Source organism: Ambystoma mexicanum, chromosome 5p, assembly GCF_040938575.1.
Source record: "Ambystoma mexicanum isolate Mex_15411 chromosome 5p, UKY_AmexF1_1, whole genome shotgun sequence".
Taxonomy (NCBI): Eukaryota; Metazoa; Chordata; class Amphibia; order Caudata; family Ambystomatidae; genus Ambystoma; species Ambystoma mexicanum.
Window position 1 is genome coordinate 500,747,223 of NC_090930.1, and position 17,917 is coordinate 500,765,139.

The following is a 17,917-nucleotide window of genomic DNA, read 5'->3' on the forward strand; positions in this document are numbered from 1 at the left end:
GAAGAGGTGGGGCTACACACGGGGCAATATGTCACATACATTAGATTGGTGCGAATGATTAAGGGCACCTAGCCAGAAACAGTTCTGATAGAAGAACCAGATGCAGTTTTGGAAACAATGTATGATATGTCTGAAGGAGGTCATGAGATCTCGAGACTGTACGAGATGGTGATGGCTAAGGTGGGGAAAGATTTGACGCATCTGAGATTGGACTGGGAGATGGAAGTGGGGGCCCCGATGGAGGACGGGATGTGGGAGCGTGCCCTGGGCTACCACAAAAAAGTATCTAGAAATGCCAGATTAAAACAAATTCAGCTGTATGTAACGCATAGGGCATATATGACCCCCTTGAGGATATCTAAGTTACGAAACGCTGGCATACAAGTGTGTCCTAAATGTAACCTAGAAAACGCTGACATGACACATATGTTTTGGTCGTGCCCGATTATTAGATGCTACTGGAGTGATGTAGCGCGTAAACTAGCTGATAAAGGGGTTACTCTGGTTATAGACACAGCTTGGGCCTGCTTATTGGGTGGGTTCCCTAGGCCGCGGAAACTCAAACATATTGAGAAACTAAGAAATCTGGCGTATGTGCTGGCGAAACGTAGGATCGCCATGGGGTGGAAGAAATGCCACAAACCTAAGGTGCATGTATGGTATGGTGGAAGGATCTACAGAAATGGGCGGAGGCTGAAACGGTGGCATGGCAGGAGGCGAGCAGCCGGGCTGATGAGGGTGAGGTGGGTACCCTATTGGCCTGGAAGGCGCTAGTAACAGAATTGTTTGAAGTAACATCAAACCCAAATGACTCCGGAGAAGACGAAACTCAGCCGCATGTGCCAAACACTGTAAGAGATGGACAAATAGGCTCACGGGGGGAGGGTGGGATAATGGGAGCAGTGACTACGATCACTTGATGTGCAATTGAACCATTATGATCATGCTGCTTGTTTGGTTTTCATTGTTTTTTGTTTGTATAAAATCAATAAAAGAAATTTAAAAAAAAAAAAAGAATCACGGTTGATGTTGGAATTAGAGTAGATTTGCAGCAAGCCAGATGCTGAATAGTTATATACTACTAGACAGTTCTGGTAAAGCCTTGTTCATAGCAGCCACTTTAAAAGCATATGTCTCTGAGCAGTCTATACAATACAGGTCACAATGTCCAGGGCAATACCAATCCCTTTACAAAGTGAAGTCAGAAACCATGAGACAAAACACCCATTTAAGGATCACGCAAAGATGCTGCCTCCACACAAGGCTTCATTACAAGTTTGCCGGTCTGGAAAAATGGGTGCCGGTAAGCTCACCGGCACCCTTGTTTCCAGACCGGCAAACTACAGGTTTGCCTGTCGGAGCCGCTGTGCCTAACAGGTCAGACCCTGCAAGGGCACAGTGGTCATGGTAGGCAAAGCCGTCACAGAAGCACCGGCGCAATTAACAACAGTGCCCGTGCTTCCATGTCCCCACTCCCATAGAGCACTTTTGGCCTCTATGGGAATGGGGATTAACAAAATGATTGCGCCCGACTTCCCGACCGCCAGACTTGTAATAGCCTGGTGGCACTGGGTAGTCAGGAGCCGGTAATCTTTTACGGGTCCGTCTGCAACCCAACAGTAGCACCGGCACAGTTACCGCTGCACACGTAATGAGGCCCACAGTCTCAATGAGAAAGACAATTTAAAAACAAGGCAGTCCACTAAACCCACACACTTAATGCAAGAAAGCCACACCACAAAAACAAATGTGTACTTTCTAAAATCCATTGCTTTCTATGTTTTTTGATGAATGCTAAAGCTATTTCAGGGATGTAGACATGTATAACAGTAACCTGACCCAAAGAAGTACATTTTTCTAAAACCCAACTTTGCCATTTACAAAACAGCTAAAAGAAAGTGAAGCTCATTTTGATCCTATGTGTCATTTGATGGCATGGAGACGTTACGTTTGCACTGCAATGTAAATGGATCCCTGCCAATAAATGTTTGCATTTGCATGGCTGTTAGGGAGAATTCTCTGTTTAGGCTGAATTTCCTAACCTAGCGAGTCCCCCAGCAGCTTTGCTGGATTTTTGGGGTTTATTTTTTAATCCTGCCAAGAGTGAGACTCTTTTACCCTCACTCTTGGACATGATTTGAGTGCGTTTCTTTGGATCTAGATGTGTTTAATGGGCTATGGGGTCTTTTACCCCATAGGGCTTCATGTGTTTTTGTGATGTGTGTTACAGAGCACCCTCAGTGCAGTGACACAGGGGTGTCATAGTGACCCCCCAGTATAGACTCCATACCCTGGGACTGACTACTGTCTCCCAGGGCATGTAAAGTCACCATTGACTTTACTAGTCTTAAATTCTGAACAGAACCAGTACAAACCATCATATTGTGGACGTACTGGCTGGGGCAATTCGATTGGGTCTGTTAGTCGAGGGGGCACGTCTCCGTCCCCCCTGATCGAGTTTTGGCTGGTGGCAGTGGATACTACTTTTTATAGTCAACCGCGAATATTTTCCTATGGGATTTCCCATTGTTTTAGGCTACTATCTTTATTTAATTATTTATGGTAGCCTCGAACATACCGCCGGTTTATTTAATTAATATTAATTCTCTGGTTGTTATTTTTTGCCAAAACTTGATTCTAAAATGGCGTTTGTGTTCTCTTCTGTGACTCCAAACCAAGTCGAGCCCTTTGTTCCACTTTTTGGCGGGCTTCTCCACAGAAGCCCTCCAAAGTGGTGCCACTCTGTCTGGGGTACTTAGGAGGGGTGGAGGGGAATTTAGGCACCCTGGACTGAGTTGCCTAGGCAACTCAAGTCGCACTCCATCCTGATTGGCCCAAGTGGTGAGCCGGCCGGCTCACCACTTAGCATGTTTGAGTGACAGCTAGGCTGAGTGAATGGGGGTTTGCTGCATAAAAGCAGGGCTTTGGAGACTGGAACTTCAGAAGTCGCCACAGGACCTAAGAATCATACGAGGGAGAAGCTGAGCCGACCTGCCACGACACCACCACCGGTGGAGCCCTGCTGGACCGTCTCACCACTTTTTCCCACGACAGAGGAGATCTCCCGCCGGAGAGTCTTCTTCCTTTGACTGGTGGGGATAACCAGTTTCACCGTCTTTTCGCCTTCCCGACGTACCTCGTGGCCGCCTTGCCTGTGCCAAGCACCCCGGCAACCGGGATACCACGTTTTACCACGACCGCGAAACAAAGGTACCACCTTTAACCGGAAAACGCCACGGCTGGTTTCTTCCCTGATAGTGCAACGACCTTCATCTTTCCTCCAAGTCGAGATCTTCTCTTCCCCAGGACGACGATGCAACTTGCACCCACTACCAGGAACAACTGCCACCGCTGGAGGATCCTTCCCACTTAAGGTACCGTGTCCCGCCTGGCTTCCCTTGCTACCGACTGTACGGGGTAGATTTAGCCCCCGGCTTTCGAACCTGGGTTAGCCTGGGACACTCTGGCTAAACTTTCCTAAGCCTCTCTAAACTCTTTTTGAACCCTCTGCAAGACTTTCAAAGCCTAGTGTAACTGTGTGATCTTGGGCACATTTGTGCTCTGCTCTCTCTAAGAGTGGGCCCAGCCTTTGGACTTTGGCTCACCAGTGACCTTTGCTCTTCTGCCTTGCTAACAGTGTCCCTGAATCTTAGAGTGGTGTACCTTTCTATATTCTGTCTTTTTCTCTCCCTTTCTCACAAACTTATTGGAGTGCCATCTAGTTAAGCGCTCACCTCTGTATGAAAATAAGTGGCGTTTTACAGTAACTTATCTGCTAAGGAAAAAGGGGTGTATATATTACAATAGTAACTGTGTTTAGAATATTTTACAAGAGTCCTTGAGTGTTTCAAACCGTGTGTTTTTAAATAAATAATGATATACTTTGATACCAAAGCTCTGGTCAGTGTTTGCTTGTATTATTGTACCAGAGTGCCTATTGTGTATACTTTGCATACTGCCTAACTCTTCTTGAGGGAAGTCTGACTGCTCAGTCACAGCTACCAGGTAAATATGGGCGGTACAGACAGCTACCAAGTGGGTTTACTGCCAAACACCTGTAGTCTTAAATCTTTTGCAGTGGTCCCTAAGGGAACTGCACAGGTTTCTGCCTAACAATGGCAGATTGCAAGAGTGTCAAGCAGCGTTTACTTTTAATTATGAGCGGCAATTGCTATGGTGGCATAGCAAGCGGCGCTCACAATTACAATGAAACCCTGCCTGCCGTGCGAGCATGTTGTGCAGGAGTAGGTTTTAATTGCAGGCAGTCTTTACAATGGATCCCTATTGGGGTTCTTCTGCTTTATGCTATTCCATAGGGATCTCCAGCATTTGTGCCGGCATGAAAATCCATGACGATGCTAATGATATGATATGATATGGCATTTATAACGCGCCTATACACAAGTTTTCCAAGGCGCGACGAGGCAAGGGAGGGGGACAGTGAGAAGACAAAGACAATGATCTTACTAGGCCAGGTGACATTGAGATCGCGCAAGTGCAGGTGGGGAGGGGGCAGTGCAATACACTGGATCAGCAGTAAAGAATAAATAAACAACAGTAAAAAATAAATAAAACAATAGGTAAAAGTGCAGCCAGCTAATGGCAAGTGCAGGAGTAAGTGCAGACATCAAGTGTCAAGAGCTAGTGGGGACTGTAGGGATACAGAAACAGCCCCCAAGTGCAGGGGTTGCCCGGGAGGCAATGCAGGTGTGTAGCTGGCAGGGAGGGGACATGGGCCCGAGATCAGAGGGTAGACAGGTGACCAGTGCAGTTTCAGTCAGGAGCTCAGCACCTGACTGAGAGAGGAGGAGAGAAAGCAGAAGCAAAGGGGAAGGTCTTGAGGTGGTTCCGTAACCAGAGATGGTTCTCCTCAAGTTTCAGGGAGGCTGTTCCAGAGGGAGGCCCCAGCCAAAGAAAGAGATCTGCCACCAACTTGTTGTTTGGAGAAGCGACTAATCCTAGATGAGCTGGAGGCAGATCAGTGAAGAGCTCGAGAAGGAAGATATTTAGGAAGAGAGAATTGGAGGTATTGAGGCCCCAAGCCCCAGAAGGCCTTGTGGACAATGTAGAGGGTTCTGAACTTAATCCTCGCAGCCACTAGGAGCCAGTACAGAGATTTCAGTCCTGGAGAGATACGATCCCTGGGCTTGAGGCGAAGGACAAGTCTCGCAGTCTTGTTCTGGAAGAGTTGCAGAGAGAGGGGAGTAGAAGCAGGCAGATTTAGAAAGAGGCTTTTGCAGTAGTCCAGCCTAGAGAGAACCAGAGCTCTGGAGATAGTGAGCTTCTGGGGGAAGGAGAAGAAAGGAAGAATACCTCTGAGGAGGTGCAGCTGGTTGTGTGACTTCTTAGAGACGTCAGAGATGTGAGGTGAGAAGGAGAGTGTGGAGTCGAAGTTGACCGCAAGGTTTTTAGCCTCACAGGTGGGAGAAGGAAGAGGGCCAAGAGAGGCCGGCCAGAGCGAAAGGAAGGAGCGCATGTGCCGATGAGGAAAATCCTCAGTCTTACTGGCATTAAGGCAGTGATCGCTGGCAGCACACCACTCCTGGATAGTGGACAGGCAGTCAGAGATGACAGAAGAAGAGGGGGTAGAAGGGAGCTTGAAAATGAGCTGAGTTTCGTCCACATACCACTGAAAGTTGGGGCACAGCGCGGCAATGCGGTGGGCAAGAAGTGCCATGTATTGGTTGAACATCCGGAGAGAGGGGTTAGACCCCTGGGGAACACTACATGTAGAGAGAGAGCTAGAGGAGAGTAAGAACCCAAGTTGGACCTGGGAGGGTGGATCGGAGTGGAAGGAGTTCAGCCAAGCCAGGGCCTGATCGGTGATACTCAGGTTATCATGGAAACGGTTGAGCAGGATGGCATGGTTGGAGCATTTGTATGGCGGAGAAGGAGGTGGAGGAAACAAGTTGCGTTCTGCCCCTCTTCTCTGCCACCATACAAATGACTGACAATGTGGAATGGTATGAATGGAAGCTGTTAAAGCCTTAGCAATGCTTTTACGCCTTCCATTCACGTTACGTCACTATAGAAAATGCTCTCCTGCATTTAAGCCCACAACTTTGTAACTCTCTACATACCGTTCACTTGCGTGTCTCTCATCCTGGATAGTTTAGGGCTTGCTGTAATTAAAGTGTTTTCCTTTTGGCTAGAACAATTTGAGCAAGATGAAGAAGGCTGGTCATCAGTCGCATCATCAGGGTCTAGCTTACACAGCTCTTCATTCGTATCAGACACTGCAAACAAAGATGCAAGACTACGTTTTTACAATACACTAACAAATGTGCAGAACAGATAATGTTTGTGAGACAGTGGGCCTCATTACGGCCCAGGCGGTAGCCGTGCTGGTAAATACAGAATGGCTGCCGCCGAAGTTGTGTCACCGGAAAAAGTTACTCCCCATTCCCATTGAGTCCAATAGAACTCAATGGGAATGGGGAGGATGGAAGCACCGGCACTGTGTGCGACAGTGCCGATGCTTCTGTCAAAGGCTGCAGGACGGGTGCCGTTCCGCCCTCCAGGTCAGACCTGGCAGGCAGGGCGGCACTCGGTCGCAGAACTTGGGAGTGTGCCGGTCCGGTAACAACAGTGCCAGTACGTTACAGGCACTGTTGTTACCGGACCGGGACACTCGTAATGAGGCCCAGTATCATTTACTAATAAATCTTTATCACAAGGTAAGTTTATAGTCAAAAAAGCAGTTGCTTTCACAGTTCCAGATTTTTTGTATTTGGCTGGTATTTAACAGAACTATGTAAAAGACATTATTTACACCACTATTATCAGTCTTTTTTAACAAGAGGAGCACCTGTCCTAAGTTGTAATATTAATATATTCTTCTTGAGAAATGTGAAAACCCTTGCAGCATTCAAGAAAATAGTTAAATTTAAGACATTAAGGTTACAAGTGTTTTTTTCCTTAGTGTCAACATTCAGTTAATCAATGCAATTGTCTCACATTAGAAATCTAAAGAAATTCAACAGTAGACTGTCTCCTTTTCACTGGACACTTATCACTGATAAATTACAGAGTCTTCCTGAGCTGAGGCTCATATAGCAGTGCAGGGTGTTAGCGTATCGTTTTGCCAGTGGGTATCTCCCTACCATTCAATATGCGTTAACATGACTGCATATGAATACCCTGTATAAAAGCTACATAGCCACACTGGTCTAAGGCACATACGCACTCAGGGGCATGTCATAGCCAATACACTTATGGATTAGATGTTATAGAGTACTTGCCACAGGGAAAGAGGGTCCCTTAGCACAGAGTTTCAAGTACATCACTGATGCTCACGTTTAACTTTATTACTTTATTATATTTATTTCTTTCTTTCTTTCTTTCTTTCTTTCTGGCTCAGCCAATACAAACAATGTAAAATAAGAAGTACATGACCAGGAAGTAAAATGTAATGTTTCTTAGTGTATTCAGGTAACACATTGGCAACCTAGGACAAATGGTTGAGGCTGTAGATAAGAATGTAATCAATAGTCCAAATTCAAAAATTTACCTAGCTAGATCCCTCCTAGACAACCAATGCTCATATGGAAACTGGGTGATGCTGGACAATGTCATTATGAACCTGAATTCATAAATTTACCAAATTCTTACAACCCGTCACATATAGCCTCTGCCCCACAAATGATCAATGCTCTTTTACTTGGTGCAAATCTACTACTCTGTTTAAAGAACATCTATTACACATTTCAATCAATAGAAGAAATTACTTACCTCTCAGTAATGTTATTTCTGATGGATGCTCCTCCCACAGATTCCTCATCTATGAAAGTCTATCTCAAGCACCAACTGCCTTTAGAAAAAGTACAGTGTAGTGCAGCTCCAAGTTGGGTCTGCTCAGCGCCATCATGCACCCAATGCCGGATTTGATGTTAAGGATTGTATATATGGGGGCACAAGGCCCCATGAACTCAGCTCAACCTCTTTCCCTAGCACTCAGATGCTGAGGGACGGCAAAACAGATGAAGTGTCTGAACTACCCACCAAGAGGGGCAGGTTGGGAGGGTGGTGAGGAATCTCTGAGAGAAACATCCATCAGAAAGAACATTACCAAGGGGTAAGTAATTTTTTATTGTAAAGGATTTTCTCCCAAAGATTACTCATCTATGATAGACTCCCATAGCAGGATCTAAATCTGGAGGAAGGGTGAAAAGAAGAGGACACCACCTAAACCAGAAACCTCTGGAGGACTGCTTGAGTGAGCTTCCTGTCCTGGCACGGAAGCCAGATAGTATTGTTTATCAAACGTGTGCAGCAGTGCCTATGTAGCGGCTTTGCATATGTCCAAGACCAGGACCCCGGCTCTGCAGGGCAGAATTAGCAGCCTGGAATAAGGTTGAATGACCCATGCTTTCATCCAGATCGTAGCATTCTAGGATGCAGATGATGATCCAACCTTGACAGCGTCCATTAAGTCACAGCCCTGCCACAACGAGCACCAGCATAACCCACAAAAAGATGGTCATGCTGCCCGACGTATATCGTCATAGACCTAGTAGGTGCAGTCCCGCAGTAGGCTAGCCAATGGAATCATTCCTCCATCTTGGAAGAGTGATGCAGAGGAAAATCACAGGAAGATGGATCTTCTGAGATGGACGTTCAAAACAACCTGAGGAAGGAATGATAGTCTCACTCTCACTCAAAGTCACCTTCTCCTTGGAAAAACCAAGCAGGGATGTTTAACAGATAACGCATTGAGGTCACGCACCAGTCTCGTGGAAGTGAAGGTGTGTGAGTATGCGATCTGGTGAGGGTTGGATAGCCGAAACCTTTTTTTATTTTTAGATATGAAATGATTCAGATCTTTCTTGAAAGGGAGATCTTCCAATCAGGCCCATTTTATAATGCAAATTAACAAGGGGGGTCCTCTCGTAACCAGGACTAAAGTCTGGCAGAGGGACTCCCAGAACCACCTTTGTTAATTTGCATTTTATAATGCTCCATGCCAAAATCTGTGCCTTGCTGTGATCTCCGGAACCTGCCCTAGGTAGCGGCAGGGCAGGGTTAAAGCAAACTTGTGAATTCCTGACAGCTCCTGGTACACTAGGTTCCAACACGTAGAGGTGGCTTTTTAATCGTCTGCACCTCTGGTTGATAACATAATATTGTAGTACTTGGGAGGCGTGGCTAGCCGCCATGAAGTAGGTCGCCTTCAGAGCTAGCTCCCGTAAGATCCGACATGATCCGTGGACACAAACGGCCCCTCCGATGACATCTGGTCTGAAAATAGATGATTGCAGAGAAGAAAAGGCTGGGAGTGCAATGTTACAAGCGTGGACAGGGGTCCTGCACGGAATGCCGACAGAAGCGCATTGGAAAACACAGCTGGGAACAAAGGATGAACAAAGATGGTGGCCGGGAGGAGCTGAAAGAGCCAATCGCAGGATCGGGACCAGGCGCATTGGGAAAGACAAGTGCAACCTGGTAGATCCGAGAAGTGATGGTGCTGGGCACCACGGCTGTCCTGTGGAACAGAGAAGACCCGTGGCACAGAGGAGGATGAACCGGAGCTGAGGCAAGAGGACTGCAGGCGAACATATGGAGGCACGACAGATGGGTCCGTGGGTGCCCGAGTGAGAACACAGAAGACGCCAGGGTATACGCTGGTAAGGGCGCCGCAAGAGAACCATGGTAGGGCTCAGAGCATAATCCCCTTATAGGGCTGCAGATCTCCTGCGGTGCAGCCGTGGAGGCAGAGCCAGGCTGGGGCAAACCCAGGCTAAGCGGTGCAGTGCCCTGGAGAGAAGGATCTCCCTCTATAAAAGGTAGAGGGACGGCAGAGTCAGGAAGCCACTCTAGCTAAAGGTGGCTACAATAGCATGAGAATGTGTGTATGAGAGCAGCCTGCAAAGGAACGTGAGGCTGAAGTGGAGGGCTGCGGCACCCCCTCCCTTTGATGAAATCAGGCAGCCACCCCAGTGGAAAGACCAATGAATGTAGACAGCCTGCTAATACAATAGGAGCTTGTGGGGAAGGGCTGAGGTACCGCCACAAGTTCTGAAGCTGCAGGAGCTTGCGCAATATAAAACATACGCAGCTCGCAGCCACAGCCTACATATACTGGAAATGCCTGCAGATGACCCATAAAATTGTTAGCATTGGTCTGAAGCGCCTCATGCTGCGCTAGGAAATCCTTTGGCTCGACAGGCTGCCCGAGCTCCAGTTCCACTCACCTCTGAAGAAATGCAGACCACACAAAGCCAAAGAACACACACTGGGGACAGCAGGGGGCTGGGGAAGCAGGCTAGCGCACTGGAAAAGAAAGTGACGGCCTGAGCATACCCCACTAAGACACAATCAGGACCCTTAAAACAACAGCGCCTCAGGAAGCCCATAGGTACTGCGAACTCTGGTTACAGTGCCCCACGTTGTGCCCCTCTACTTGCTGGCTGCATACGGTGGGGAGACATTTATGGACCACCATTACAGCGATCTGTAGACCAAATGCCTCCCAAACCCACTAAGATGAAGGCAGGACAAGTGTCGATTGAAAACTATGCCAAGGTAGTGCAACAGGACCCAAAAGGGAACACAGAGCCCCCACAAGCGACAGTCAGTGACTATGGAATTGCATAACTAGGTAATGCAGGCTATAGCAGACCTCAAGGCCACCTTGGGAACTCAAATAAGGGCAGTACAAATAGATGTGAGGCTACTGCGCCAGGATGTTAGAGGTTTGGCGGACCGTACCACTACACTGGAGGCTCAAACGAATAAGAAAGCAGGCGAGCTACAGCAGCCGCTGGATAATGTCAACGTGTTGCAGCAGAAGGTCAGCCACCTAGAAAACAGGGTGGAGGAAGCGGAAGGCAGAGCCAGGAGGCACAATATCCGGATAGTGGGACTGCCTGAGGGGGAGGAAAGTGGGAAACCCACTACATATATAGAAAACATGCTACTCTGGGAAATTGGGCCTGGCAATCTTACATAAGGATTTACAATAGAGAGAGCACACATAGCGCTGACCAGACGCCCGCCTCCCGGAGCGCCTCTGAGACCAATAATCGCGAAGGTCCAGAATTATAAAGACCGGGAGAAGATATTGGCCTACTCCAGACAAGGGGGAGTGCTGATAAGAATCTCGGCGGAACTGGCGGTTTACTCTGACTACACCTTCCAGGTGCAGAAAAGCCGGGCAGAGTTTACAGCTGCCAAAGCCAGACTCAGAGCGGCGGGCCTAAAATACAAGCTAATTTACCTGGCGTGATTAAAAATCATGCACAAACACAGAGCCCGGTCCTTTGACCTCCTGGAGGAGGCGCAAGCATGGATGGATAGGGAGAAAATAGGACCCGATGGAAGAGAAGAGAACGAAGACCACGGGAGGAGCAAACAGATGGGTCCGTAACTGACACCGAGCGCTGTAAAACCGACTGCCCTCAGTGTCAACGGACCTTCAGTGAGCCTACAGCATCACCAGTGCTATCTCTCATGGAATGCACAATGCTTGGCTGAGGAGCACATTATATTATTATTCAATTTTGAAAGTGAGCCAAGAACTCTTGATTAGATCTATATGGCGGGAGAGGCCATTGACTAACAACACAAACTAGAAGAGAGACCAGACTTATGGCTGGACTGAGCCACTTCCTCCGAGTTCTATTCTAGAGGGCTCTTGTTTTATGAGCCCACCAGCTGTGTACCATCGTGGGGTATGAACACCAAAGGACGAGGCGGAAAGCGGTTACGCTCGAACATGGAAGTAGACGTTGGGTAGTTGTTATTGGTTGGCGGAGTTAAGGGTATAAGGAGTTTGTCCACAAGAATGTCAAAGAAGAATAGTAGCATGTCACACTTAAATGGATGCCCATATAGCAGTAAAAGGGCAACACCTTTAGTGGCTGGGGTAGACAGCCTCCTCATACTGATGAGATGCACATGGCAGGAACAATAAAGGTACTTACCTGGAACGTAAGGGGGTCCAAATGCTTTAGTCAAAAGGAACAGCATTTGTGTGTACCTGAAAAGATGTAGGGTAGACATTTCTATGCTGCAGGAGACACAACTAACACCCGATAAGCATGAATTATTAGCAAAGAAATGGAACGGACAGGTGTTTGGCTCATCGTATCCCGCCTATGCCGGGGGTTCTAATATGGATAGCGCCCACGGAACCATTTAGGTTGACCCAAATTAAAACAGACAAGGAGGGCAGAATGATCCTAGTACAGGGCCTCCTTGAGCATGTGGATACCTGTATTGTCAATACGTACGCCCCTAACCACAATGCAGCAGCATTCTTCCAATCACTATATCCGAGGTTGGGCCCATGCAGGAACAATATTATTATATGGGGAGGGGCAAGGGGGCGGGGGGATTTCAACTGCATGCTTAACCCGACCCTAGATAGATCTGATGACAAGTATAATAAGCCAGCCCCACCAGCTAAAGCACTGCGAACGTTGTTAGAGGCATTTGACCTTATAGACATTTGGCGGGTATTGCATGGAGACACTAGACACTACTCATATTACTCAGCACTGCATGCTGTGCATACCAGAATTTAATGTCTCTTTGTTGGACAGGAAATTGCCCATTTAACCGCTAGGGCACAGTATGAAGGGAGGGTACTGTCGGATAACACCCATTAAGTCTACAGTGGCAGCTTAAGCTTCTGAAGGTCCCAATAGCCACGTGGAGACTCAGAGGAGAAGCTCTGCAAGATTCCCCATTTCGGGATTGCGTCAGGGAAAGCATTGTGGCCTATGTCACACACAATGAGGGAAGTATTGCCAGTGCAGGAATATTCTGGGAGGCACTGAAGGTAGTAGTCAGAGAAGCTGCCATTGCAGGTTCTGGGAACGTCCAAGCTAATATTAACAGAGAGCTGTCCTCGGCAGAGGAACAACTAAGAAAGCTGGAATAGTCCCCTGCAGGACAAAACGGAGAGGCAGCAAAGGTTGCAACATTAAAACAGAAACGTGTAGAATGTTGGGAGAGGCTGGGCAAACATAATTATTCTAAATAAATTGAAAGCCAGCACAGAGAAGGAGACAAAACAGGCCATCTGTTGGCATGGCTATATAAAAAAGAAAAGCAGCCATGAGCGATTCACTCGATCTGCACGGTAGAGGGTGACCTCTACAACACTGAAATGGGCGTCATTGAAGCCTTTCAGGAATTCTATCAAGGCCTGTAGAATAAAGGACCCTTGATACCGCAGGAGCACTTAGAAGGGGTGCTGGGCGAGATAAGCCGCCCTACATTAGATCAGGAGGCAAGGAACGGTTTGTAGGGACCCATCACTTTAGAGGAAATACTAGAGACAATCAGGTCCTTACCGACAGGGAAGACACCAGGAACAGGTGGACTGCCCAGAGAATATTATAAGGAATACGCTCGGGAGCTGGCTCTGCATCTACTCAACACCTTTACTGACTCTTATGAGGCTGGTGCCCCCCCCCATCCCCAAGCTTAAGGGAATCTGTTATCATACCTCTCCTCAAACCCCACAAGCCAGCGACGGAATGTAGCTCTCACAGGCCCCCACCAATGATTAACCAGGACAACAAAATTCTGACATCTATACTGGCGGATAGACTGAAGAGGGTAATACATGCACTGGTGCAGCCAGATCAGTTGGGGTACATGCCGGGACGTAGCATGTCCTAGAATCTGAAGAGGCTGCACCATGTGATAGACAGAACGGCGGACTGGGAGATCGCGTGCGCCATAGCCATGCTAGATGCAGTGAAATTGTTCGATTCAGTGAGGTGTGACTGGCTGTATGCAACACTGCGCAGATTTGGATTTGGGCAGGCATATATAGGGTGGGATCGGTTGGGGTACACTAGGCCGACGGCTAGAGTCAAGACTGGCGGATGTAGCTCGGAAGCATGGGAGTTGGGTAAAAGCACTAGACAGGGTTGCCCGCTGTCCCCACTTATGTATATCCTGGCAATGGAACCAATTGCACAATACCTTAGTAGGGAATATATGGGGCAAGCATAGAAATAGCCGGAGCTACGTATCTGATATCGATGTAAGTGGACGACACATTGTTGTATATACAGAACCCCAAAGAAAACCTGGAGTTGCTGTTGTAGGCACTCTAGCTCTTTGCAAGATTGTCAGGGAACATGATCAGCACTGACAAATCGGCGCTGTTCCCATTAGCAGGTCTGCACAAGGTGGGGCAGGGGGCACTTCCAGTCTTGGCACTACAGTGGGCAGTGTCCTTGTTCAAATATTTAGGAGTCAATATATACCACGACCCGGCTATGGAGCATGCACATAACACACGAAAGGCTCTAGTGGGCACCCAAGGCTCCATGAAATTCTGGCCTAAGCTGCCTCACTCCTTAATGGGGAGAACAGCATTACTGAAAATGGTGGCGCTGCCCCGACTGCTGCATTTCTTTGTGAATGTACCATATTATATACCACAGTCCTTCTTCAAAACACTAGATAGTGTTAGAAGAAGCTTTTTGGGGAATGGGGGAGGATTATGATAGCACTTTCCACAGTACACAGGCTGTAGGAAGAGGGCGGCATTAGGGTCCCCTGCTTTGATCTATACTATATTGCGAGAAAGCTGCAATTTGTGGTGGGCTGGCTTGCAGATGACCCGACTTCAGATGCATTGATGTTGCAACCTGTGGTGTCCCGGTATTATCTAAAGAAACTGGTGTGGAATAAGAAGCCCTGGGGGAGAACACGGATCGCACTTAGTGCCTTGGGAGTAAGGATGTGGGATAGTGCATTAGCAGTATTAGGATTTACAGACCCATTTACGGTGCAGATTCCCTGGGTCTCAGTAGTGGCTGTCTCGTTGCAGGCGAGGCAAAAGATAAGAGTGCACTGGGAACACGGCCGAGTGACTACGATAGGGGATTTATTGCAGGACACCTAATTTATTCCTTTTGTAGAATTGGGGGACCACACAGGCTTGTTGCATACTATTAAGGGGGGCATAATTTGGAGGTGGCCGGCATACAGTGAATTGAAAGAACAGCACGCCATGGAGGACATCTTGTATGACATAACGGAAGGTGGGCATGCTACATCTAGGATATATGACTTCCTGTTAACTAACAGGACTTCCACCCCCGGGCAATAAGAAGCAAATGGGAGGAGGACCTGGGAGCCCCTTTTACAGATGTGCAATGGGCAGGAGTACTGATATATAATAAGAAAAGTGTCGCAAAATGCGAGATTACAATTGATACAGGTGCAGATCACACCCAGAGCATATATGAAGTCACAGAGAATTTCACGGTTCCCAGGCACCACAGCGCAGGTATGCCCCAGGTGCAAAGGGGAGGTGGCGGGCATCCTCCATATGTTCTGGATGTGTCCGATAGTGGAACAATACTGGCGGGAGTAGAGAGCAGAATGATTAAGGGGGGACTAGTGTTGCATGTTGAGTCCCCAATAGCGGGACTGCTGGGCCGTTTCTTACACAATAGACTATTACTACAAGGTTTCTGGCTTCAGATGAAGGAGAAGAGCCCACAGAAGATTGTCAGAGTGAGGGAGACAAAGAGGGAGCAGGAGTCCCAATAGGAAGGATCTCAGTCTTCCTGGCGTTAAGGCAGAGATAGTTGAAAGTACACCAGGACTGGATGGCAGATAGACAGTCGGAATGATAGATGAAGTGACCAGAGGATCAGAGGGATCCGAGATCAACATGTACTGACCGTAGTTTGCACAGGGCTTGATGCCTAAGACCTTTGCAAAAAAATAGGCATTTCCACAAAACGAAGAATTATTGTTCCTAAAGCAAACAGTGTGTACAGATAAAAAGCAATTGAGGTCATGGGGTCTCGATATATACCAGCCTGATGTTAAGCTGGATTTTCAGAATCCGTCCGGTGACAGAGTTTGGCTAGACACTAGTCAACAGAAGAGCATGGCCTCTCAGAATCTATCTGGGTAGTGTGACTGAGCAGTAAGGCTTGGATTTAGGAGCTATGAGAGTGGTGAAGGGTTCAATGTACGCTTGAAAATACAAGTATGAAAATACAGTTATTTATTTTGGCCTTAGACAAACTGTTAGTAATGAAAAACCACAGGTAAAAAAGGAATATGTTGTTAAGTTGCTCCAAGGTAGCAATCTACCTTGATTTCCCAGAAGAGGTGGTGGAAAAGGGGAAGGCCTTCAGTGACGCCAAGATTCTTGCAAGACAAATAAACATCAAAGTTCTTCTAAATCCTGCCACTACCATATCACTACCATGCAATCGCCGTTTTGAAATCTTGATGCACTCCAAAGCTAGCCAATGTATTGCATTTAGATTATTTTGAGGGTAGCCATTGTATTTGTATCTAGATAAATCTTTGAGGGTAGGCAATACTGTATTATGTTAGGTGCATTTATATAGCCAATGACCATAATTTAGCTGCACTTTGAATTCACCTCCTTCTTAATCCAGCTGCATTTACGCAACCAAAAACCAGCCAGGACACATGAGTACGTATCACACTCCATGCCTATGGATACTAGCCAAAGCACCGCCACTGATCCACACGCATCTGGTATCATGCACTACTCTAAAACACATTGCACACCACCTCTGCCATTAGAATGGAGCTATCCCCCACAGTAAAAATGATCTAGCTGCACACATAATGAATCTCCTGCTCTTGCATACTCTCCAGACTACCTCTCAGCACCCCATCCATTACATGCACTACTCCAAGACACATTGCACAACACCTCTGCCACTGGAATGCAGCTAGCCCCCACAATAAAAATGTGGTCTAGCTGCACACATAATGATTCTCCTGCTCTTGCACTCTCCAGACTACCTCTCTGCACCCATCCACATCCCTGCTCGACCTGGTATGACTAGCAGGGACTTGGCCACACCTACCAACCTTCATATGGGCTAAAATGCACAAACACACTCTATAATTCTCTGACAAATTTCCCATACCTGGACTTCTGTCCCACAAAAGGGTTCAACCAGCAGCGCGTTGAGACCATACCAATGGTGAAAGGCACTATATAAATGACAATTACATTACATTATGCTCAACAAGCCAGGCGCTTTGAGACTGTTTCTTCCTGATGGAATGAGGAGCTGTTAGGCAGAATCCTGTGCAGTGCCCTTAGGGACCACTACACACAATTAAGACTACAGGTGGTAATACAGGTTTTACCTTTGGTACAACCCTGTACTACTATGTTAAAGTGGTAGCAGTAGCGGAGCAGCCAGGCTTATCTGAAGAGTATATGAGCAGTAGCAGAGATTACACAAAGGGACAACAATTACTGTGACTCGAGCAAACACTGACTCAAGGTTTCAGGTAGAAAAATATAAGTACATTTATTTTTAAACAATTTGTTACAAACACAACACTTCTATTAATTCAAAACCACACGTAAAATATACTACAAACAACCAATTCACTTGGTACACTCTAACTCAAGGTAAGTTTCCTGTGTTTTAACGGACTGGTGGTGCTAAACAAAAGACGTTACCGGGAATACACTTGCGATCACTTTTTGACAGTTCGGTCTTACTAACGAAACACGTATCCGCAGCAAGAATTGTTACCGGGGCAAAAACACACTTAGCACCTGGGTTCACCAGAGAGAGTTGGGGCAAAAATCATAGGCAATACTTTTGTCAAGGCAGACAGAATCAATGAACACTCAGACAGAAATTCAAGAGTCAATAGGCCGGAGCCAGTGTCAAGTGGAACCGGATTCCTGTTGTCGAGGATCACACAGTCGGACAGTTCGAGATTCAACGTTGCCAGGAGTACTTAGATATTGTCATCAGAGGACGCAAAAGTTATAAGGAGGGAAGACAAGGGCAAGCCTTGGAGATGAAGAAAAGGGATTCACCCTAATTCCTCAAGCAGAACACAGAACCTTATTTAATGGAGAAGCTGGTGCCCTGGCAGTTGTTCCTGTTGGTTTCCTGCAGACCCACGGTTCCTGGAGCTTCGA

At 47.2% G+C, this 17,917-nt stretch overlaps 1 protein-coding gene across 2 annotated transcripts in view; it reads right to left on the reverse strand.

Moving 5' to 3' along the window:
* The window catches only part of BRWD3 (bromodomain and WD repeat domain containing 3), a 1,632,068-nt gene that overhangs the window by 69,235 nt on the left and 1,544,916 nt on the right, over nt 1–17,917 (reverse strand). For both annotated transcript variants that reach the window (XM_069612911.1, XM_069612910.1), the window contains exon 39: nt 6,081–6,236. In XM_069612911.1, the coding sequence (XP_069469012.1) occupies nt 6,081–6,236 (156 nt within the window). The remainder of the gene's footprint in view (nt 1–6,080; nt 6,237–17,917) is intronic.